General features: G+C 51.1%; 2 protein-coding genes across 2 annotated transcripts; one reads left to right on the forward strand and one right to left on the reverse strand.

Annotated features, from left to right (window-relative positions):
• Nucleotides 1-263: 263 nt before the first annotated feature.
• Nucleotides 264-5555, reverse strand: KYAT1 (kynurenine aminotransferase 1). The gene is made up of 13 exons (XM_088525217.1): nt 5467-5555; nt 3531-3589; nt 3295-3445; nt 2802-2951; nt 2451-2537; nt 2221-2349; nt 1955-2075; nt 1380-1456; nt 1197-1286; nt 927-1113; nt 756-832; nt 582-668; nt 264-428 (listed from the first exon to the last, which is right to left on the reverse strand). The coding sequence occupies exons 1-13, from the start codon at nt 5548-5550 to the stop codon at nt 360-362; spliced, it is 1368 nt and encodes a 455-aa protein (XP_088381343.1). The 5' UTR covers nt 5551-5555; the 3' UTR covers nt 264-359.
• A 2026-nt stretch (nt 5556-7581) lies between these two features.
• Nucleotides 7582-22028, forward strand: LRRC8A (leucine rich repeat containing 8 VRAC subunit A). The gene is made up of 4 exons (XM_088525220.1): nt 7582-7600; nt 8640-8765; nt 17100-19263; nt 21539-22028. The coding sequence occupies exons 3-4, from the start codon at nt 17107-17109 to the stop codon at nt 21812-21814; spliced, it is 2433 nt and encodes an 810-aa protein (XP_088381346.1). The 5' UTR covers nt 7582-7600; nt 8640-8765; nt 17100-17106; the 3' UTR covers nt 21815-22028.
• The last annotated feature ends 408 nt before the right edge of the window (nt 22029-22436 follow it).

Below are 22436 nucleotides of genomic sequence, written 5' to 3' on the forward strand. Positions count from 1 at the left end.
AGGTGCCGTTTCACGTCTCTCTCCAGGCTGAAAGCAGGATGCCCTGCCGGAGGGCTGCTCCCGTCGCTGCTCCTGTTGCTGCTCCCGTTGCAGCTCCCATTCCAGTTCGCATTGCAGTTCAGCGTGGGCACGAGCAGGAGCCACATCCCTGAGCCGCTCTGGCTCGACTCAGCCCAGCTGGGCGCGCACCGCGTGTCCCCCTTCCTCCCCTCCACATCTGGCAACCCCGCTCCCTGCCCTGACAGAGAGCGGGCCTGCACGCGCAGACATGGGGGCGATGCAAAGTCCGCAGGGCCAGGAAGGAGAGGGGGATGCGGCGGATGGGGTCGGAGCAGAGCCGGCACCGCTGCCCACAGCCTTCAGGGAGCAGCTTTCTCCCGTTTCCATTTTTGCAGGATATCGTTTGCTGCCTCCAGGGTGGCTTCCTCCTGGATGGACACGGCCAGTGGCTCCCAGCCAGCTCCCCTTCCCTTGTTTACCCAAGCACCCTAGTTTTATCCCAAAACACCACAAACGCCCTGCACTCAGGACAGAGCAGCCACCTCTCCCCCGTAGTCCACGCATCCCAGGGCCTGGCTTACCTTGGCAAAGCAGAAGCGGATGAAGCGGCCATAGTCGTTCTTGTGCGGCCCCGAGTAGAAAGCGGAGAGTGGGATAGCGGCCAGGCCCTGGCCAGGAGCAGGGACAAAGAACAACGTGTCGTCACGGCCTCTCCTTGCCGATGGGCCAGGCCAATGCAGAGAGCCTCAGTTTACCTTGTTCTTGACCATCCACTTGGCGAAGCGGGAGTCGAAGGGCTCGTCGGAGCCGGGGGCCTCGGGGACGTCAGATGCTGGGGATGGAGGAGAAGCTGGAAGCTCGGCCAGCGCCCTGTTGAACCCCACGGCGGGCGCCCCGCTCTCCCCACCGTGACCAGGGTGACTCACCGAAGGCGGACACGTCTGCCACCAAGAAGTAGGTGCCCTCGGGGACGATGGGCGTCATGCCGGCGGCCTCCAGGCTCCGCATCAGCCGGTCCCTCTTGCCCTGCATCTCCCGCGCCAGCTGGGCGAAGTAGCTGTCCGCTCGCTCCCGGCGCTCCAGCTCCCAGCGGAAACCCATGGCCACGGCCTCCTGCGGGCAGCGAGGTGCGTGGCGGCCCTGCGCCCTTGGGGACGTCCCCACGGCGAGCGCCGGGCGCCCCGTGGGCTCCCTACCTGGGCGGCCGTGGCGCAGTGGTAGACGCTGTTCTGGTGCACCGTGCGCAGGTGCTGCAGCAGCCGCGGCGGCCCCACCGTCCAGCCCACCTGCCCGGCCGAGGACGAGGACGAGGAGGAAGGCACTGAGTCACGGAGAAGCTACGTGCTTGGCTGCTCACCAGCGCCATGAGGGGCACTCACCTTCCATCCCGTGGCGCTGAAGGTTTTCCCGGCGCTGCCGATGCTGATGGTGCGTTCCCACATGCCCGGCAGGCTGGCTGGCAGGGAAAAAGGGGAGAAAAAGTGAGGGCAGAGCTCAGGGCGGTTGCATTTGCGCTGCCTCAGCGCCATGTTGGGGGCTCGCTGCCCTCCACAGCCTCCAAGCGCATCGCGAGCAAGCGGAGGGGTTTTTCCAAAGTAACTTTCTGCAGCTGAACATCTCGATAACTGTGTGGCAAGTCCGGCGATGTGCCGAGCACCATCACCCTCCTGCTCCTACTGCAACAGGAAGAATGGGCCTCAATCACGCTGAAATGGAGGTCCCAAAATAGAGATGTTCACAAAAAATAATGTGGTTTTACAAAAATGTCACTGGGGCCACAGGGTTCTGCACTCTGGATGTGTCACACTGACACCAGCTCCCTTTTTCCCTGGCTCTGGAAGGTGGGGCTCAAGTTTAAGACCCAGTTTGGAGGCCAAGGGAGTCTAGGACAGGGTGACAGGGGCCACAAGGGGACGGGGACCTGGTGGGGCCACCTGGGCTCATGAGGACGTACCGATGCGGACGTGCTCCTTCCCATCGTAGACCAGCCACTCGTACACTTCGTCGCTGATGCACAGGACATCATGCTTTACACACAGCTCCGCAATGAGCTGCAGCTCCTCCCGGCTGAACACCTGCACGGGGCAGGGGACATCGTGGGATGGGGACACACACGGCCAGAACCATCTCCTGGGGCAAAGCCTGGCAGGACCAGGCTTCGTGCCCAGGAGAGCACCGTGCACCCCACACCCGCGAGCGTCCTGGAGCCCCCGGCCTCACCTTGCCCAGCGGGTTGTTGGGCGAGTTCAGGACGAGGGCTTTAGTCCGCTCACCAAACTTGGAAGCCAGTTCGGCCGGGTCCAGCTGCCAGTCCGCGCTGGACATCGGTTTTCCAGCTCCCGGCGCTTTCTGGAGAGCATGGAGGGGAAATGGTGGTTTCTGCAAGCGGCTCCGGGCCCAGCTGGGCCGCTCTGCTCCTCGCCTCGGCGGCTCCGCTCCGACCCGCTCACCGGTCTCAGCGGGACGAACACGGGCGTCCCACCGGCCATCTTCACCATGGGCTCGTAGCAGTCGAAGAAGGGCTCGATGATTATCACCTGGGGGAAGAGGCATCTCAGTGCCCTCCTGGGCCCGCTCAGCCCTAGTGGGATGGCAGGGCCAGGCAATTTTAATCCCTGAATTCCTGGAAAAAGGGAGCTCCTGCACTACAGTAACAGGGAGGAATGATGAGGATATGCTAAACCTTCTGTGTTCTGCAGAAGGATTCTGAAAACCCACCCGCAGCCCCAAGCAGAGCCAGGGCCAGGAGGGGCTCTCTGGGGCAAAGGCTGCCCATGCAGCAAGCCCAAATCCTCCCTCACCTCATCGCCTTCGTCCACAAGGGCCTGGAAGCAGCAGAAAAGGGCCTGGTAGGCCCCCACGGTCACCATCACGTTGTCCAAAGGGTCCAGCTCCTGCCCAAGCAGCTTCCCAAAAAACTCGGCTAGGATCTTCACCAGCGGAGGGTGGCCCTGGGGGGCAAGAGGGGCTGGCTGGGCTTGGGGCACACGGACAGGCCCTTTGGAGGGGTTTGGGCAGCGAGTGCCCCATTGCTGAGCGCCTGGGGTGTCCTCCAGCCTGGACACCTCTGGTGCCTTGCGGATGCATTCCCGTGCACTTGGGGCTGCAGCTGGGATTTGCTTGGGGGCCACCAGCTGTGCACAGAGCCGGAGGATGTTCCTGCCACCCTTTTCCAGCTCCCCATCCCCAGCACGTGGGATCTGGGACTATCCACTCCCCAGCAGGGAGGTTGGGGGCTCCAGGCTGGAGACAGCCCAGGCGCCCACGCGAGCACGGGCCGGGAGCGCCACGCACGAAGGCCCGGGTGTACTGGTGCAGCATGTGGTTGTCGCCGCCGACGGCCCTCACGAACGCCTCCCTCAGGAAGGCCGGCGGGGGGAAGTCGGGGAAGCCCTGGCCCAGGTTCACGGTGGCGTAGGTGGCCGCCAGCTTCACGAACTCCACCCTGCGGAGAGGAAAGGGCGAGAGCGCCGGCGCTGGCAGGGGCTCCCCTCGCAGGGGACATGACCAGGGGCAGCGGGTCAACTCACCAGATGTTCTGATCCACTCCCTCCAGCCTCCGAGCTTGCACCGGCCTCGACATTTTTGCCTGCAAACACAGAGAGAGAGAGAGTTTGAAGTCGTCATCGATGGCAGCAGGACTGTGTCCAGAGGGGTTGTGGTCTCCGCGGGACCGGTTTTCCCTGCGGCCTGGAAGATGAGCCCTTCAATATCGCTTCACAGGTCGGTGCAGCCTGGTCCTGGAGCGCCGTGACGAGGCAGCAGCCTCCAGGAGGAGCTTGGAGTGGATTTTGAGAACAAGCAAAAAGACCAGAGCTGGCAGAGAAGGCTGCTCTGTTTACAGGTTTCAACAAGAATTTGGAAAGCAGGAGAACAACAGGAGCGTGCACACTGACCGGGTACCCAGCAGTGCCTTAAACCTCCTTTCCAGATGGTGCCAGGGTCAAAGAGACTCAGCCAGAGCATCAATTCCAGACCTCAGGCCTTCACCTTCCTTAGTGACTCTTTTTTTCTGCTTCAAAAGGACCTCCTTGTTCTCTGCAGTGCACATCCCATTTCCCTACAAGAACTGACTTTTTATTCCAAGATGCTCTGATTTGCTCCTTCTTCCCCCTGGTGAAAGTAAGTGCTCTGGATCCCAAACTAAATGCAGGTCTCTGAAGTTCACGGCACCTGAGCAGAGCAAACGCCTCTTCCACTTGGGAGGGACACGCTGGGAAGAAAGCACCAGTGCTGGAGAGGGGCTTAGTCATGAGGATGACAATTTAACAACTCAGCAGCAGATGAGAGGATTAGGTGGTGAGGGGCCTGGGAACCAGGGCCATGCTGTGGTCAACACAGTGAGAAAAGCCATCGTGAGGCTCACGGGTGGCATCCGTGCTGCAATGAGCGGAGCAAACCGTCCCCACCACAGCAGACACCGTGCGTGTGAACAGGGAAGAGGAGGCGCCTGACGGTGTCCGCGGTGCGAAACGAGGAGCTGGGCGTGCGGGAGGGAGCCCTGTGCTCTGCTTCCAGCTTCCCGCCAGGGAAGGTCGGAGGATACGGGGTCTGCTGTCCCGCGGCCTCGGGGCACCCTGCTTACCTGCTTGTTCCCGTTGGGAATGCCCTGCTGCTATTTTTGCTCCGAGGTCTTCAACTTTCTCTCTCACCTCAGCCCTTGCTAAGGGTTTTGCAACGAGTCGCGGCTGGATCCCGCGTCCCCACACACAGTGGTGGACTCTGAGCTCACCCGCGGCGCCGGGCTCGGTGCCAAGGGCAGGCAGGAGTCAAGACGGCGCCTGGAGGGATGGGGCAGCCCCCACGTTTGCTCTTTCTGCACAAGCTCAAGGATCCTGCGCTCAGCAGGACCTGGTGCCTGTGCTGATGCTGTTGGGCACAGCTGGGTTAATGACTTAAGCAGTATAAGAAAGTTGGAGGTTAAATATTAATAGCTCTAGAGCCCTGTCCACTTGTGGGGACGTTGCTGCCGGCCGCAGGTCAAGGTGTCCAACAGCATCACGTCTGACAGGGTGGCTGAGAACAAGGTGCCTTAAGCCCAGAAATTTCAAGTTTCCAGGAAGGATCCTGCCTGATCCAACCCTTTCAGGAAAGAAAATACCCAAAACTTTCTTCTGCTGACACCCATTGGTCCCAATCTTGGCCGAGGTCCCTGTGCGTGGCTAGAAGTGACACGGGGTTGAGGTCACTCTATCTGTGAACCTCTTCCAGCCCCTTGGGCTCCCCAGAACTAGTGTGTTTGTCCAGGTGCACTTTGCCTGGCAGCGAGCAGCTGCCACTTTTTTTTTTTTTTTTTCCTGTATAACACATATTCTCCTGCTTATGAGATGTTCCCTTTGCACAGGATACTTGGAAATAACCAGGCATGGAGGTGGCTGTTTCCCGCAGTGCAATTCTGCTCCCTGCACTGCCAGCGCTTGAATGGGGCACCAGGGACCAGGGTGACGGCCAGGCCCGTTTCATTACCTTGCTGAAGCACAAGCTGCGTCCGCCACCGTTCGCCCTCTCCAGCAGGACGTGGCGCAGGGACGGCACCGCTCTCCGGATCATGCCACGGCTCCCACTGCCTCACTCCGACGGACACGGACCTGCGTTTCCCCCGACACAGAACAGCGGGGTGAGATGATCGTTGCACAACACAGGCACCAAGCAAAGCCTCAGTTAAAAAAATTGCATGTTTTGCATTTGATGCTTTTCCTGACAGAAGTGCAAAGTTGGTATCAGCTGCGATGGGTGGTCTTTTGCATTTCTTTACTCAGGAAAAAAAAAACAATTTAAGGAAAACCAAAGGGACTGGGGGGCAAACAGGACTTCACCGTGTTGCAGCGGGCGAAGGAGCCGGGCTGAGACGTGTCCCAGGGCTTGCGCTGGGCAGCGCTGGGACGGGACACTGAGGGGTTTAGAGGTGCCAGACATAAGGTCACCTCGCGGGACGGTCCCTTGGGCCTTGCCAGAGCAGGAGGGTGGATGTGGAGCGGCCGGGCGCCCCTTGCCGCGACGCCTCGGAGGGACGGTGATGGGGGGACCCGACTTACACCCGGTGGGGCCGCTCCGCTTTAGGCTGCAGGAGTCCAGCACGGGTCCCTTGGCATCCATGTCCCTGCGCATCCGAGCGGCTTCCCCGCTCCGCTGACTTCCTGGGAGGAGCCGCTTCATTTTAAAGCGAACGTGTCTTGGTTGCCCAAGTATCGCCGCATATCGCTCAGATGCAGACGCGCAGCAGCGTAATTACAGCGGGATCGTTGTGGCCGGGTGGCAGCGGGATCGTTGCGGCAGGGCGGCTGGGATCACCCGGCACGGCTGAGGCAGACTCCCCTCTTCACGCAGCCGCCAGGCATTTTGCTGGGCTCTCTCTGAGATGCCGCCCTGCTGAGGGCTGCCAGGACGGGGCTGCGGGTGCAGCCTCCTTGTTAGCGTCGCTGGAGGTTGAGGACGGCCACGCTGGCCTCCTCTTGCTTCCCGCTCCCCTTTGCGCGGGGCTTTACGTGTGCTGATGAATCAGGCGTCAGGGGCAGTGAGTAACTCCCATCTCCCTCTTGCAGTAGGAAAAAGTGAGCCATGGGGAAAGGATTCAGCGGATATCCGCTGTGCTGAGGGCTCCCGACCTGTCGCAGGCCTGCGGCATCCCCGTCGTGACTAAGATTTCACCGGGAGCAGACGTAAATTACCCTTTGCTTGTAAACATCTATCTCACGCAAACACTTGCTAAGGGCTTGGAAGGAGAAGTTATCCCTCCAGCCGTCCTGCGTGGCCTCCTCATCCCGGCTGAACAGGCCAAGCGCAGGGTGCGATTGCAAGGGGCACTGCAAGGAAGCATGGAAGAGGGCAGGGAAAATGGGAGGGATGGGGCGCCATTGATCCGCGATGATTTGGTTTAGAGCAATGCTGCTCTTGGGCAAGTCAGCCAAAGGAATATGACCCTCATGGATCAGCTAGTGTTTCGGATACCTCAAATATATTTCTGCTGCTGGATGCAGCCTCCTGGTGCAGTCATGTCACCGTTCCCAGCGTGTGAGGCAGCGAAATGCTGAGGTTTTTGAGCAGCCCCAGCTTGGCAAGCATGTGCCAGGCAAAACAGAATGGTGTTTACAAAACACTTTGAAAAAATGTGAGTGCGTTGGTTTTTAAGGGGAAAAAAACGCAGCAAAGTGAGGTTGCAGTGGTCAGCATGTGTACACAAGGGACATGTATTTAATGTATAATTACATACATAATAAATCTTATTGAAGAGTGGAATCTTTTTTATTATTATTATTGAAAGAAACAGGCTTTTGCGACTCCCATATATACCTGTCCCACCACAGCAGGAGGAGCCACACAGGCCCCCCTGAGACTGCAGCACGAAGGGTGGCGGCGCCTTTAAGACACCATTTTGCACCTTACCCGGCACAAAGATGGCGCCACAGCCATCAACCCCCGCCCACTCCCCCCCCCCCCGCCCTCCGCCACCATAAATACCGGCCCTGCTGGGCGCGCGCGCCGCTGGTTGCGCCCTGCACAAAGATGGCGACGCCCATGCCCAACATGGCGGCCCCTGCGAACTCCCCTCACTAGCGGCGGGAGGCGGGCCGGCTCATGGCCGCCATCCCGGGCGGGTGACGTCAGTTCCGGGGTGGGGCCGCGGCGGGGCGGCCGGGGCCGAACAAAAGGCGCCGGGGCCGCTGTGAAGGAGGGAGGTGGCCGGGACGGGCGGCGGCGCGACCAGGTGGGCGCGGGCGGCGGTGCCGGTGGTCGCGGCCCCGGTGACGCGGCCCGGCGGGGTGGGTGCTGCGGCACTGCGGGCACCTCCAGCCGTGCTGCCCTCTGCGGCGGCGGGACGTGTCCCCCGGCGGGGCGGCGGGCGCAGCCCTGAGGTGCGGGCGGGGACGGGGGTTGCAAACTAACGGGGCCGCAGTTCGGCTCCGGCGGGGCTGCGGGCGGCTGGGGCCGGGCAGGGGAACGAGCGCGGTCCCCTCTGCGGTGGGGCCGGGCAGGGCCGCCCCTGTCCCCCGCTCCGGGCTGCCGAGCCCCGCGGCGGGCTTGTGCTGCGAGCAGAGTTTGCTCGCGCTTTCCTGTTCTTTATCTTATTATTTTTTCCTCTCCTCTTCCAATAGAGAGTGCCCCCCTTTTTTTCCCTTTTTTTTTCCCGCCTATTTTATGTGTTTTTTTTTTTTTTTTTTTTTTTTTTCCCCCACAACACCTGAGAGGACCCAGGGACAGGGCCGGGGTGCTGTGGCTGCAGCTGCCCCTGCAGAGGAGAGCAGCGCTCAGGGGCTCCTCTCCCTCAGCCAAGCGGTGGCCTTGGCCACACGTTGTCACAGAGCAGCCCAGTCTAAGAGCCCGGGGTCCCTCTGAAGCCCCGCAGCCCTGGGGGTGGCTTGGCCGTGAGGAGGAACGTGCTCTTGGATGCAGCATCTTCTCATCATCATCAGTGTTTTTCCACTGTGGCTCTTCCTTCTCCTGTGCGGCTTTCCCTCCTCTTCACCACACGCTCCCTGAAGTCCTGCAGTCCCCTGCTGCATAGCAGGGAGCTCTCCTGGATCTTCCTTCTCTGTTTTCCTATGCTGGCATCCAAGAGGGAAAATAAAAGCTCGTACGTAATATGGCCTGTTTGAACTTTGACTGTCCTGTTTTTGCTGATGACTTCTGTTTCACTTCAGGGAAGCTGTTCCCATGGCGTGTGGGAAGTGCAGCGCTTCAGCACCCGCTCAGGATCCAGCGCGTGGGGACATCACCCTCTTCCAGCTCAGAGGCCTGAAGTGCAGATAGCAAAACCCAGCTGCAGGGTAAGGCTGCGGGCCGGCTCCTGAGCGAGGAAGCCAGAGCATCTGCAGGTGATCCTTGAACACAGTTACAAAGCACAAGGCAGCGACGAGATGATTGATAAGGAGCAAAGAGGAGAAGCAGCTGGTTGGAGAATGATGTGCGAGAGTTTTAGTAGGCTAAATCTGTAATACTTAGCTGCTGCTTGAAGATTTGGGGATGAGGTAGAGTTAAGGTACTGTCCAAAGTAGCACTTAGCATTGACATTTGCACATACGTCTAACTTATGGCCACATAAACACACAGACCTGGTCTTACTGCACTAAATGGTAGGTAGGTGAAAGCTCTCTGCAGCCCAGTGGATGAGCTTGTGACTGCTGTGTAGAAGAGTGTAGCTGATATGTAGCAAACAGGCTTTGGTTTGATAATGCTCTTCCTTTCCTGGCAGCACACTTGCATTGTTGTATAGGCAGCTCCTAAACAATTTTTTCATCATGCCCTTAAAGGAATGCACTGACTAATCTCCTGTGTGGGTGTCGCTTGGGCAATGTCAGAAACCAGTTTCAGGAAACTCCATTTCTCCCTAGTTTTCTATTAGGATAGTGATAAATGGTATTGCAGAATTCCCTGCTCATTGCTTAATGTGAAAAGTGTTGTCTAGATTGGCTATATTATGAGCAGCTAAAGGTGTGCAGTATGTCGATTCCAGAATATAACTATCCCTAAGACTTGTAAAACTGATGTGCTGCTTGATGTTCTAGTAGTTCATCGATTCTTTGTGTTCCTTATCGATCTGAAAAAACCTTGATTTTATTTCTTTAGGTCAAAGATAGAGTGTATAAACAGTTCCTTAAAATAGAGCAAAAGTTGAGTGTTAAAAGCCAATATTTCATTTTGAAATGAGGAGTACCTGAAGCCTTCCAGTTATGACTTGCTGAATCCTTTGAGCTAATTACATTCTAGGAAATGCTGGAGGAGAGATGTCCTGTGGTGTGTTGTTTTTTTATATAGGCAGCAGAGGTTAGATGTGTAAGTTACTGTATGATCAGAGCAGGCTTAATGACAGACACTTAACTTTTCTACATTTTGGGGGAGGATTTTCTTGTGGCGTATTTAAAAAGGAAGTGAAAGTTCTGGTGTTGAACTGAGCCCAACTCCTATCTAGAACAGAGTAGCAATGGCAGAAGGGTGGTAGAGCAGAGACTTACATGTTGTGTGGAGCTCTGTAATACAGGGCATGTTTAGCTATTGTTTTGGTAATGATGAAAATGTGCTTGGTTGCAATTAGCAAGCCTCCTGCCTGTGTGTTTCCAAGTGTTTTGAGAATTAATCTGTTACACACACTACTAAACAAGAGCTTAACTGCTTACCCTTACCTCCTTTAAAGAGGCTATCCTAAAAGCCTCCAAGTAGCTTAAGCTGTTGATGGTGTGTGTGTTTTTTTTGTATTGTAACTTGAAGTTCAGTTGATGTAGCTGTGTTTTACATGACTCTTGCTGCTACCAAGCTATATTTGAGATTCAAAGCTATTCAGTCATGACCTCCTTGCCAAAATAATAGTGCTTCTTTCTCCTTGTGTACTAAGCATTGTTAATGTTTGATATAGAATTGCTGTGGCAATTCACACAGCTCCTCCTTTGTGACAAATCTGCAAGCTGCTTCTCTAGCTACAGTCTACCTTTGTGCACAGTAAAGCTATGGTGCTGCACTCATTATCTGGCTTTCCTTTAGAGTCTAGATCAGCTCTGGTTGATCAAACCTTAGGTGGTCTATTCCTTATTAACCAGTGAAGGCAGCCAGAAAATATTCTGACCTGGAAATTAGTTACTGCTTTTAGAATACTCTACATATCACTGCTTTGGAGCTTCTGGTCCTGAAGGTGCAAGGCTTTTGGGGTGGGGATGAGTAGGTGAACATGTACTTATTTCTTTTCCTTGGCAGGCTGAGGCAAATATTGCTGTGCTGATAGCTGGTGTCTTATCAAGCTTGAAAACAACTGTGGCAACACCTGAATGATGAGTTGGTTAAGATGAAAGAAGATGCAGCTGAGAGAAGTGAGAGAAATAAGGAAAGGTAAACAACTCTTTCCAAAGAGAAAGGACAGACAGTACAGACCTTAAAGTATGAAATGAGAGATTAAGAAATCAAGACATTAGATTGAAAGTGAATAAAAGCCCTGAAGCAAGGATTATTTTAATTCTCAGAGGCTCAATGTGCACAAAATATAAGCAGAAAACAGTTTACCTTTTCCTGTATGATTGTTCTTAATGTTGGAATTTAGTGCTGAACAGTCTGCCCCAGGACCCAAGGAAGGGCTGTTCTGGTTATTCCAAGTTAATGCTGTTGTCTTTTAGCTTAAGTAGTTACTAATGGTTAATTCAATCACTTAAGATTAGTCAATAAAAGGAAGTGTTAGTGTCCTGTTGGAATGAGGCAGGTATGTTTTTTTTTTTCCTAAGAGAAGCTCCAGTGCCTGTCCTTGAAGCATCCTTTTGACTGCAAAGAGGAAATTAATTTTGGATTGGAAGCCTGTGGCTATGTACATAATTTATAAGCTGACAGGGTCATTTTTCTCTGGTTTACATCTTTGTAGCAAGTCATCTAATAGCACTTGTTTGTACATAGCTATATCACTGACATAGCTCCCTGCTCCAGGTTTCAGTGATTTGGATAACTTCCCACTCCATTCTGTTCCTAGCAGCTGGGGAAAAGTGTTGTCAAAAGTTAAAAAATGGGGCTGGCCAAGCCAAGTCTCCAGCACAGGTTGTTCTCCTGGTGCAGATGTTCTTCCCTGTACTTGCTAGGACAGGCTTGCTTGTGTGACAGTAACCTGGAGCTGCTGCACTGTGCTGTTAAGACAAGGATGGGCTGCAAATCTTGCTCCTGAAAGTTAGAGTGCACTGAGGGGTGTCTTAAGCAAGTGTTATCCGCACTGTAGGTGGGATTGCTCCTTTCATGAGCTTGAATAAAAATATTGTTGTTCAGTATTACTGAGTCTTACTTCATCCTGCTGTGTCCTGTGGCTTGGGTGGGGCTGTGTGAAAGCCACCTTGTTTTGCTCTCAGCATTGAGTTCACAGGCTGTCCCATAAGTGAAAAATGTAAGTGATGTTGGCAGCCACTATTTCATCCACTCTTTAGACTTAACATCTTTGTTTTCCGTCTTGGAAGATGCTTTATGCCTCAGGAGAGATTATTTTATTGAAGGAAGCCTGATACAGGAATGCTAATTTGGTGGGAACTCTGGATCCTGACTTTCTTGCTGTTTACTTCTAAATGGCAAAGGACAAAGTTCCTGAGCTTGATCCCATCTCTCTTCTTGGACTTTTCCAGTGGCTGTCCCTGTGCTTGGGAGCTTTTCAGAAGGGTGCCTGGAAGCAGCTTTGTGGTTTGGTCTCTTTTTAAATTTTTTTTTCTTCCCTTTTCCTTCCAAGTTTTATAGTGGTGATATAGAAGTTGTAGAGCCCATGTGCCAACCTGCAAAGCTTTTATTTCCTGATGCTGAAACAAAGAGCTTTGTCCTGCCCTCCTTTAGGATTTCAGGTGACAACATGCTGGAGAAAGGAAGCTGTACTCTACTGAAGACTTCTTGTAACATGTTATAGCTTGTCAATAGTGAGCTCTAAAGCTTTACCAGTATCAAGGTTTTTCTTTTCCCTGTCTGCCTGTGATGCTGTCAGCACATGAACAACTCATTTCCTTTCTGTCAGGAGAGGTAAGAAACTCTGTCAGTGATATTGCACTTCTCATCTGACAAGCCAAGAAGAAAGCCACAGAGAACTAAGAATAGTTATAGCAGGAAATAGAATTGCAATGTCCAACCTGCAATGCCACCTTGTCTGTTTACCTTATGGCACTGCAGGATTGCCTCCCTGGAAGCTGACTCTTCATAAAGACAAGGAATTGGCTAATCTGGGGGAAAATCTGTGAGATATGAAAACTGAAGATGTCTTTGGGCATGTTGTGAGATCTTTGATGTAGTCCTGTTTTCCCAGTAACTCTGTTTATAGCAAGGGTCAACAGAAGGAAGGAGAGAGGAAACTGGATTAAGTATTCAGTAAATCATGAGTCAAGCTGCCAAACAATCTAGTGGAACCAAACAGTGATGTTTCTGTTCACTTTATCCCTAGCTAGATATGTTGATCTGCAATTTCAGACAGGAATTTCAAGCATAGCTCAGCCGTCTTAATAACCACAGACTTCATTTGTCTAGTTTGGTTGCTTTTGGGCAGAGGAATTACTTTATCTGAACTAGAGAATGTTTGTGCTCCTGCAGTGTTTGCTGTTACGGTCTTGAGCTTAATTTATTACAGGGCTTCTGGAGCTTGTGGAAGGGATCGCTGCTCTTGGCTCTGCCATCCTTTACCTGGCAAGATGAACGCTGCTGTAGGAGGTCCTCAGGAGCCAGATATGTTCAATCTTGTTTCTGACCGATTTTTACCATTTAGGTACGGTGTGCTCAGGTTGTCCCTATTGTAACATGAACAATGATTTTTCTCTTCCAGATGTCTAGTGTAACCTTCCATTAGCACTTGGTGATGCTTACGGTTGGCTGAAGCCTGGGTAGGTTTGGCAGGCTGGTTATGTAGGCCTGAAACTGCCCCTGCTTCTATTGTGTCGGCCTGTGTAGCATGAATGGTGAGGCCCTCCAGCTGGGTGGCCACCAGGCTGCTGCAGTGATGGTCACACTAGCCCAGCTTGTTCTTACTGAGTGGACACTGCTGTTCCTGAGGCTGTCTGGCAAGAGGAGTGTGTGCTGGGATATAAACTCGATCCAGGTGAATCTGAAGAGCTATGTAGTATCCAGATGTAGAATGTGGGCATTGCAGAAGCTTTAAAAGGCCATATTTATGGGCTGGGTTGGTGGGTATATTTGCAATCCTTCTGTGCAGTTTTACATACAGCTGTTAGTACAAGTCTCTGAGATGCTGCTGCTGCAGACTGTCCTGGCATGTTCTGTGTTGGGTAAGGATTGCACTCAAAGTAGTAGTGCCACTTTGCTGCTGAGCCCTTGGAATTAAGTCATTCTTTGCTTGAGGGATGAGGAGCTGCTTTGGGAATTGTGTGGGAGCTGGGAAAGCACTGTAGTACAGCCAAGCTAAAACACCTCTGACACAAATACACAATTTTTTAGAGTGCCATGCCTTGAGCCTACCTGCTGTAATTGTACTGCTGCAGCTGGGAAACTGACTACTATGTTTCTGAGGGGTCAGGATTTGAGGCACAGATGTTCAACCTATCAGTTTATGGGAATTTAGTGAAATCAGCTTCCCTTTAGACTTGAACAAAACAGCCTTTCAGAAGCTCATTTTTACTGCCTTCCATGTGGCATGGTTAGCTGCAATGTAAACAAATCATTTCTAAGTGAGCGTAAACTGGAAATGTCTGCAGTTTGGGATGTCAAGGAGATCAGCTCGCTCTTCAGGTGCATTCTGACACAGTGCTGCTTTCCCAGCTGTGTCTGTGCCTGTCCATAACCTCCTTCACTGCCTGCTGAGGTTGTTGAGACCCCGAAGCATCACAGAAACTGCTACGATTTCTTGCACAGTTGCGATGTGTGAGGGCAGCATTAACATACTACTGCCTGGGAATTTCTTTAGCAGTTTAACATGAGAGCTGGAGTGTTGCAGCCTGGTCCCTGCACAGATCTCTGGCAAACTTCACCTTTTTCCTTCATGTCTTCTGTGCTCAGCCTTTTGTGAGGCTCTGTGGTGGAGCTTCTACAAGGTGACCCCTAGTTTTCCTGCTCTTAATCTGTGGCCTGAACAGCGGCTCCGCTGCTGCTGGGAGGAGTGGGGACTTGGATATGCTTGTCCTCTTCCTTCAGTGACCTTGTCATTGTTCCCGAAAGGCAGAGGCTTCCTGCTCCACCCTGCTGGTGGCTCATTGCTGACATTGAGCATTAACAGACTGCAGTGTGGGACAGGCTGAACGCATCTGGAGGGGTGATTTGTTAGCTTGCCTGTAGGCCCCTAATGTAAAGGGAGATTTCCTACCCTGTGTGCCTGGGTTAATAAGGAGAATGAGCCTGCCGCACTGCTTTGTTGTGGGTTTCCTTTTTAGTTATCTCGAGATACAAATTGGACTGAACAATTTGATCTAGTTAAGTTGTCAGACGAAAGGGCATTACTGCACCCAGTAAAACTAGCAATGGAGAACAACAGCTCAGGTCTGAGAAGGCCTTGGCCTTAGCTATGAGGCCCCAGTGCCTGAAAAGGTCTTTTCTATTTTGTAAGCCTGCAAGGGGGTGACTGTGAAGGGCTTAACTCCTGCAAAAATTTCTTTCCTGGGAATAATGAAGAACAAGAGGGAAGAAGAGGAATAAGAGTTTCTGGGGAAAAGCAGCAGCTGGACAAAAGAAAGGAGGTGAAAATATATTTAATATGTATTTTTTCCCTCAGAGTAGGGTTAGGAGGAGGAAAGAGTTGAAGAAGCAGCTTCAAGTTGTGGCTTCTAGCAGCTCAGGTGCTGTTCAGAAGATGTTTTGCCTGTTCTTTCTTGTTGTGAACGTTTAATCCTCTTGTCCTAATCTGATCGATGCAGCCTGTTCTGCATAGCAAAGTGACTGGACTCTGCAGCTCTGTTTGGACATGACAGCAGTTGCTTCTGACAGTGCCTTGTAACAGCTATTTTCATCCCTTGTTTCTGCATCCTGTGACAGGAATGAATGAGTTACTGTCTGATAAATGTATTTACTGGTATGCCTGGTCTTACTGAACTTCTAAAATATTGCCCTATTGTCTTTCAAAATTCCTCTTTCCCCAGAAAAAGCATGGAGAAAATTGCCCCAGTGTGTCTCTTGTAATGGACTAATATAGTAATGGAATTGGATGGGCAAAAAGGCAAATGCTTCTTTGGGGGTGACTGTCATTTTCTATCAACCACCTTCTAGCTGCTTGCAGCCCTCCCAGGGAGCACTAAGTCCAACTTGGCATTTTACCATTTATTGTTGTCAGCAGCAAACCAGGGAACAAAATCCTGTTCTTAGCCTCCAGGGAATGTGGTGCTTTTTGAGTTCAGACTGGGAAGGGCTTCCTTTGCAGTTGTCTGCTTGAAGTGCTTTTTAAAATGTAAACTTAAATTCCACAAAAGCAAACAGCCTGGCACCCTACTTGTCAAGGAAACCTTACAAGGCAGCAGTGTAGAAAACCTGCTTCAAAGCTTGCAGCCCCCTAACATTTGGCAGTGCTGTCTGCACAGATGTTATTGTGGCACCTGCTCTGTTAGAATTGAATTGGGTCTTCTAAAAATGACTCAAAGATTAGTCCTGGTTCTACTACTCAACTTTGTTAATAAGTGTGGTGTGATACTTGTGATTAGAAGTTACAGTGACTTCAAGATCTGGTGCCTGACAGGTTTGGGGGAAAAATTTGAGCTCAGCTATCTGTGGATCAGCCAGGTGTTCGAGTTTTCTCCTGTTTGCTGAGAACCTGCTGAGAGATCTGTCTAAAAGTCTGAATCACCGAAGGTCAAAACAAGTCCTGCCTGTTTCCCAGAACCTCTTGAATTCCCCTGTGATGCTTAAATCCCAGCTGAGGTGAACTCTGGTAGGTGGGAGTGGTTGGAGGGAAGTGAATCTTATTCCATCTCTCCCTTCTATTTCTGAAGTAAATAAGAGCAAGAAAGTAAAGAGCAGATGTTAGAGGATTTTGGTATCAAATCTGTGACAGGGCAAGTAGCTATTTTCTCCTTGGAGAATTAATGCAGAGTGAGGGGAGCCAAAACTGAGAACCATCATATCAAGCAGCTGTGTTTAGTGTTTTCTTTTAAAGCTTGTTTTATTCCATGTGAAGAAGTGTGTTGGTGAAGCGGTTGTAGGAAAAGCAGCTATAGTGCATGTAAATCTTCCTCACCTCTGCAGCTTGAGAACAACTCAAATGTGGAATTATTTTTCTATCTCTGTAAAACAGTAAGCAGCTCAGGATAACTGTGCTCTGTTGTGCATGGGTTTGGTCTTTTCTAACAAGTCTGGCAAACTCCATCCTTGAAATATAATCCCTGGATACAATAGCAGGAGAAACTTCCAAATACTGGCCTCACTGGGCAGTTTACGTAAGGAAAGCCCCCAGTCTCTTGGGGGCTTTTCTTAAGTGAATATCTTTTATCCCACAGGCTGCTGATGAGGTGCCAATTCTGATAGCTTGTGACAGAGCTCATCTGACAGGGAAGAACACCAAACTTCACAGCCTCAGCTACAGCAAATTGCTCACCAGGTAGCCTCATTCCTTTATCTCCAAGTGACTTGAAACTGGCACTGTCCTAATACCAGTCTAGCTGTTCCAGACTTAATAAAGCATGAGCCTTCTTGAAAGGTGGAGAAATAGCTTAAGTCAGTAATGTCTTCTGGTTTCCTTCCAGGTGAGCCATGATTCCAGTCACGGAGCTGCGCTACTTCGCTGACACGCAGCCGGCGTACCGCATCCTGAAGCCATGGTGGGACGTCTTCACGGACTACATTTCCATAGTGATGCTCATGATTGCTGTGTTTGGAGGGACGCTTCAAGTCACCCAGGACAAAATGATTTGTTTGCCCTGTAAATGGGTGACCAAAGACTCTTGCAATGACTCTGTTAGAGGCTGGACAATTGTAATTCCTGAGCGTACCTACTATAACTCTAGTCTTGTTCCCTCTACTGACACAGGGCCTACAGGGATCCGATACGATTTGGACCGGCACCAGTATAACTATGTGGATGCCGTGTGTTATGAGAACCGCCTTCACTGGTTTGCCAAGTATTTTCCCTACCTAGTGCTGCTACATACACTCATTTTCCTGGCTTGTAGCAATTTCTGGTTCAAGTTCCCAAGGACCAGCTCCAAACTGGAGCATTTTGTGTCTATTCTACTGAAGTGTTTTGACTCTCCATGGACAACAAGGGCACTATCCGAGACGGTGGTGGAAGAGAGCGATACCAAACCAGCCTTTGGGAAAATGAATGGCTCCATGGACAAGAAATCCTCCACAGTCAGTGAGGATGTGGAAGCCACCGTTCCCATGCTGCAGAGAACAAAGTCTCGAATTGAGCAAGGCATTGTGGACAGATCCGAGACGGGTGTCTTGGACAAGAAGGAAGGGGAACAGGCCAAAGCATTATTTGAGAAGGTGAAGAAGTTCCGCACACATGTGGAAGAGGGGGACATCGTGTACCGCCTCTACATGAGACAAACCATTATCAAAGTGATCAAATTCATTCTGATCATCTGCTATACTGTCTACTATGTCAACAACATAACATTCGATGTTGACTGTAAGGTGGACATTGAGAGCTTGACTGGCTACCGGATGTACCGCTGTGCTCATCCTCTGGCCACTCTCTTCAAAATTTTGGCATCTTTCTACATAAGCTTGGTAATATGCTATGGCTTGATCTGCATGTATACGCTCTGGTGGATGCTGAAGCGATCGCTTAAGAAATATTCCTTTGAGTCCATCCGGGAGGAGAGCAGCTACAGTGATATTCCTGATGTGAAAAACGACTTTGCTTTTATGCTGCATCTGATTGACCAGTATGACCCGCTGTACTCCAAGCGCTTTGCTGTCTTTCTGTCAGAAGTGAGTGAGAACAAACTGCGGCAGCTGAACCTCAACAACGAATGGACTCTGGAGAAGCTGCGCCAGAGGATCACCAAGAACTCCCAGGATAAGCTGGAGCTGCATCTCTTCATGCTGAGTGGCATTCCTGACACAGTCTTTGATCTCATCGAGCTGGAGGTCTTGAAGCTGGAGCTTATCCCTGATGTCACTATTCCCCCTAGCATTGCCCAGCTCACTAGCCTTAAGGAGCTGTGGCTCTACCACACAGCTGCCAAAATTGAGGCTCCAGCCCTTGCCTTCTTGAGAGAGAATTTGAAATCCCTCCACATCAAGTTCACAGACATCAAGGAGATTCCTCTTTGGATTTATAGCCTGAAGACACTAGAAGAGCTTCATCTGACAGGGAACCTGAGTGCTGAAAACAACCGGTACATTGTGATAGATGGCTTGAGGGAGCTGAAGAGGCTGAAGGTGTTGAGGCTCAAGAGTAACCTCACGAAGCTGCCCCAGGTGGTGACAGATGTTGGCGTGCATCTTCAGAAGTTATCCATCAACAACGAAGGCACCAAGCTCATTGTCCTCAACAGCCTTAAGAAAATGGTCAACCTGACGGAGCTGGAACTGATCCGTTGTGACTTGGAGCGCATTCCTCACTCCATCTTTAGCCTCCACAACCTCCAGGAGATAGATTTGAAGGACAACAACCTCAAGACCATTGAGGAAATCATCAGCTTCCAGCACTTGCATCGTCTCACTTGCCTTAAATTGTGGTACAACCACATTGCCTACATCCCCATCCAGATAGGCAACCTCACCAATTTGGAGCGCCTCTACCTGAATCGTAACAAGATAGAAAAGATCCCCACCCAGCTCTTTTATTGCCGGAAACTTCGATATTTAGATCTTAGCCACAACAACTTGACTTCCATACCCCCAGACATTGGACTGCTGCAAAACCTGCAGAACCTGGCTGTGACAGCCAACAGGGTAAGCACGCAGGGAGCGGCGGTTGCTTGTGTAAAAATAACTGGCGCTTCTGTTATCTGTGTGATTAAACATGCTGCAAGGGGAGTGTGAAATACTCGGCATTGAGTTTCACCTTCAGAGAGAAACAAAAGCTTATCTAAGGTGAGATGTTGCCCAATTGTTCCAGGGAAATTATTTTTCCAAACACCATTTTGTTTCTTCTGAACAGCAGAACAGCTTAAGTGGCACTTTGGAGGATGCTTCATAAATCCTTTGTTGTCTCTCTGCAGTGAAAGCTTGTAGTCTCTGCATGGACACTGGTTTTAGGCTTACAAGGGAGTTCTGTGAACCTGTAGTCTTTAGTAGTGTGCACTTATTCCAGCTATGTACAACCACTGTAACAGTGGCCATCTACGCAATGCATATCTTGCTTGCAAGTCTGTTTATTGTACTTAACTTGTGGGGAATCTGTGAGTTCAGTCTCAACGTACTTTACACTTGAAGCTGCTTATAGGCAGACTTGTAAAAATGATTCTTTAATCTAAAGCACTTCAGCTCTACCAGAGTGAATTTGGAGAGAGGGAAACTCTTCAGCGGTGTCATTATTTGGTATAGGGTGGACTAAACTAGGTTTGTTAATTGGATGTCAGGTGAATGTTTGTGCTGTGCAATGCACTGGCTTCCAGAGTAGGGCCTAGTAGGGTGGCATCTTGATATGTCCTAACTCTGGCTGTGGGTTTTCTTGGGTAATCACAAGTGGGTTAAGAAGCTGCCCTATCTGAGGGCGAGGAAAGCTAGAAGAGATGCCTGGTGTGCAGGGCGGTCTGATCACCGCGGCAGTGGCTCCTGGGCTTGTGTGGGGTTTGCTTAAAGCAAACTGTGGATCTTTTTTTTTTCCCTGCATCTTTGTTCCTGCATTTGGGATTATAGGAGACCTCTGCCATGTGTCACAGCCTGTGCTCATGGAAGCTTATTCTGTGAATTCCTGGAAGGCTCTGTTGCTAGAAATGTTTGAACGTGGTATTTTTCTATTGGGGTCTGTTTATCACCTGAAGTTGCAGAAGGCACCAGTGTCAGATCTGGCTGCTCTTTGCACAAGTGGCTTGTGTTGTTTTCCTGTGGGTCTGCAGCACAGTCGCCTCCACGCTCCCAGCAACCACTGCCAGAATCCAAGACCCTTCCTGCTATTTGGCAAGATGCATCCATGACTGAAGGAAGTAGGGCTGATGTGGGCAAGCTCTGAAGATGGCAAAGTGGAGGGAGCTTTAAAGACTCTGAAATACTGTCAGAACACGCATAATTTTGGGCCACTTGTCTTCTGGCAGCCTCCCTAAAACAGTTTCTTGGGGGTTAATATGCAGTCTTGAGGTGGTGGAGCTGCTCAAACTCCTTTTCATCCAGCAAAAGCTCCATTTTCTGCAGCACAGTGTGGCACCAACCACTTCTCTCCGCAAAGACCCCAGCGTGACAGGAAGGCTGGAGCAGTCTGTGCCACAGGGTGGTCTGAAGCAAAAGATAGTGAGGACCCAATGAAACAGGTGTCTGGGCCAGGCCACAATTAACCCTAGGCGTTTTCCAAGGCCAGGAATTATCTCAATTAATTGCCCTCTGCTAGCAGAGGGGTTTTAGCAGAGATACTTCTGGTGTTGGCTGGTATCAGGGTACCGTTCTGGGAAGCAAGCCATATCCCAGCACATTGCTTCCTTCCTAAACCAATCCTGGTCCCTTAAATAACTATTATTTTCAAGAGCTGGTGACACTTTGACTGCACGTTGCTGCTTGTATTACTTGATATGCAAATAACAATGATTGAACTGCCTTTAATTGGTCTTGTCTCATTATCTTGGCATTTCCCTGGACTCCATCTCATTTAGAATAGACTTTGGTCTAAGTTAGCAATAACTGCTATCATGCATAATTTGAGTTATAAAAGGATGCAGCTGGGTTTTGAAGACAAATGATAGCCTTCGTGTTGAGACTTTGAATTGAGGACAATATCCGGAATTGTTACGTTTAGTTCATAGTCTAGTGTTTATTGAACCTTAACCATATTGTATTCGTTCAAATTCATGAAAGGAGTGGACTATAGAAAGGCCTTAACAGGAATTCATGTTATCTTTTAAACTAGCGACTTCTGTTTAAATAGGTGATTTTTAAATAGTCTTCCTGGTGGAAATCTCCCTTAAGAAAGAAGCAGATGACTAAAGCAGTGCCTTGTCCCCCCTGGAGGATGGTGCGGGCCTGTCTTGTGAGTGTGTCCTATCTGCTGGTGACTTGGATTTCTTTTTTTTCTCAGATTGAGAGTCTCCCGCCAGAGCTCTTCCAGTGCAAGAAGCTGAGGACCTTGAACCTGGGGAACAACGTGCTGCAGTCGCTGCCGTCCCGGGTCGGGGAGCTGACGAACCTCTCGCAGATCGAGCTCCGGGGGAACCGCCTGGAGTGCCTGCCCGTGGAGCTGGGGGACTGTCCCCTGCTGAAGCGCAGCGGGCTCGTCGTGGAGGAGGACCTGTTCAACACGCTGCCCTTGGAGGTCAAGGAGCGCTTGTGGAGGGCGGACAAGGAACAAGCCTGAGGCCCTGAAAGGAGGGGAAAAACCTCTGACCAACTAGAAGGAAACAAAAGGCCATTCCAGTCCCCTTTTCCCCAAATCCGCCCCTTCCCTCCCCGCTTCCAACAACTACCAGACTAGCCAAGGAGTCCCTGAGGAAACACGGCTCTGAGGGAGGCTGATTCTTGCCTCGGATGCAGGATGGGGGAAGCTTGGGATCAGGAAGAGAAGCAAGGCAGATTGGGTGGCTGCATAGCAGGGTCTGGTGGAGTAAGAGGTGCTGCTGCTCTTCCAGACAGGTAGCAGGGTGAGGTGGATGGTGCAGGTAAAGGGAAACAACCTCTAAATAGAGGCAAAAATATGCTGATTGCTGCATCGCCCCAGGTGGGGCTCGTCAGGGACTGAGTGTTCAGTGTCCTACAAGCAAAGACCATGAGTTCAGGGAGCCTCTTGAACTTTCATCTCTGTGTGACACCTGATACTGTTCCCTCCTAACTCAGCGATTCAGGCAGAGGCCCTACAGTGGGGTGTGATAGGATACAGACAGCTGATCCTTATCTAGCTGCTGGCACTGGGATTTTGGGGGGATAAATTTGTCATACATCAGCTTGGACGCAGGATCCCTTCTTGTGTTACTAATTGTCTT

The sequence above is a fragment of the Tinamus guttatus genome, unplaced genomic scaffold, assembly GCF_059628265.1.
Source record: "Tinamus guttatus ecotype Peru unplaced genomic scaffold, ASM5962826v1 Tinamus_guttatus_pri_ptg000226l, whole genome shotgun sequence".
In the NCBI taxonomy this organism is placed as follows: domain Eukaryota; kingdom Metazoa; phylum Chordata; class Aves; order Tinamiformes; family Tinamidae; genus Tinamus; species Tinamus guttatus.

Bases quoted from the DNA above. Each gene is read 5' to 3' on its own strand.
- LRRC8A (XM_088525220.1), top strand. From the start codon at position 17,107: ATGATTCCAGTCACGGAGCTGCGCTACTTCGCTGACACGCAGCCGGCG. The intron at 19,264-21,538 runs GTAAGCACGCAG...TTTTTTTCTCAG, and splicing joins TGGCTGTGACAGCCAACAGG to ATTGAGAGTCTCCCGCCAGA.
- KYAT1 (XM_088525217.1), bottom strand. From the start codon at position 5,550: ATGATCCGGAGAGCGGTGCCGTCCCTGCGCCACGTCCTGCTGGAGAGG. The intron at 833-926 runs GTGAGTCACCCT...CTCCATCCCCAG, and splicing joins GGCAGACGTGTCCGCCTTCG to CATCTGACGTCCCCGAGGCC. The intron at 429-581 runs GTAAGCCAGGCC...GTGTCCATCCAG, and splicing joins TCCGCTTCTGCTTTGCCAAG to GAGGAAGCCACCCTGGAGGC.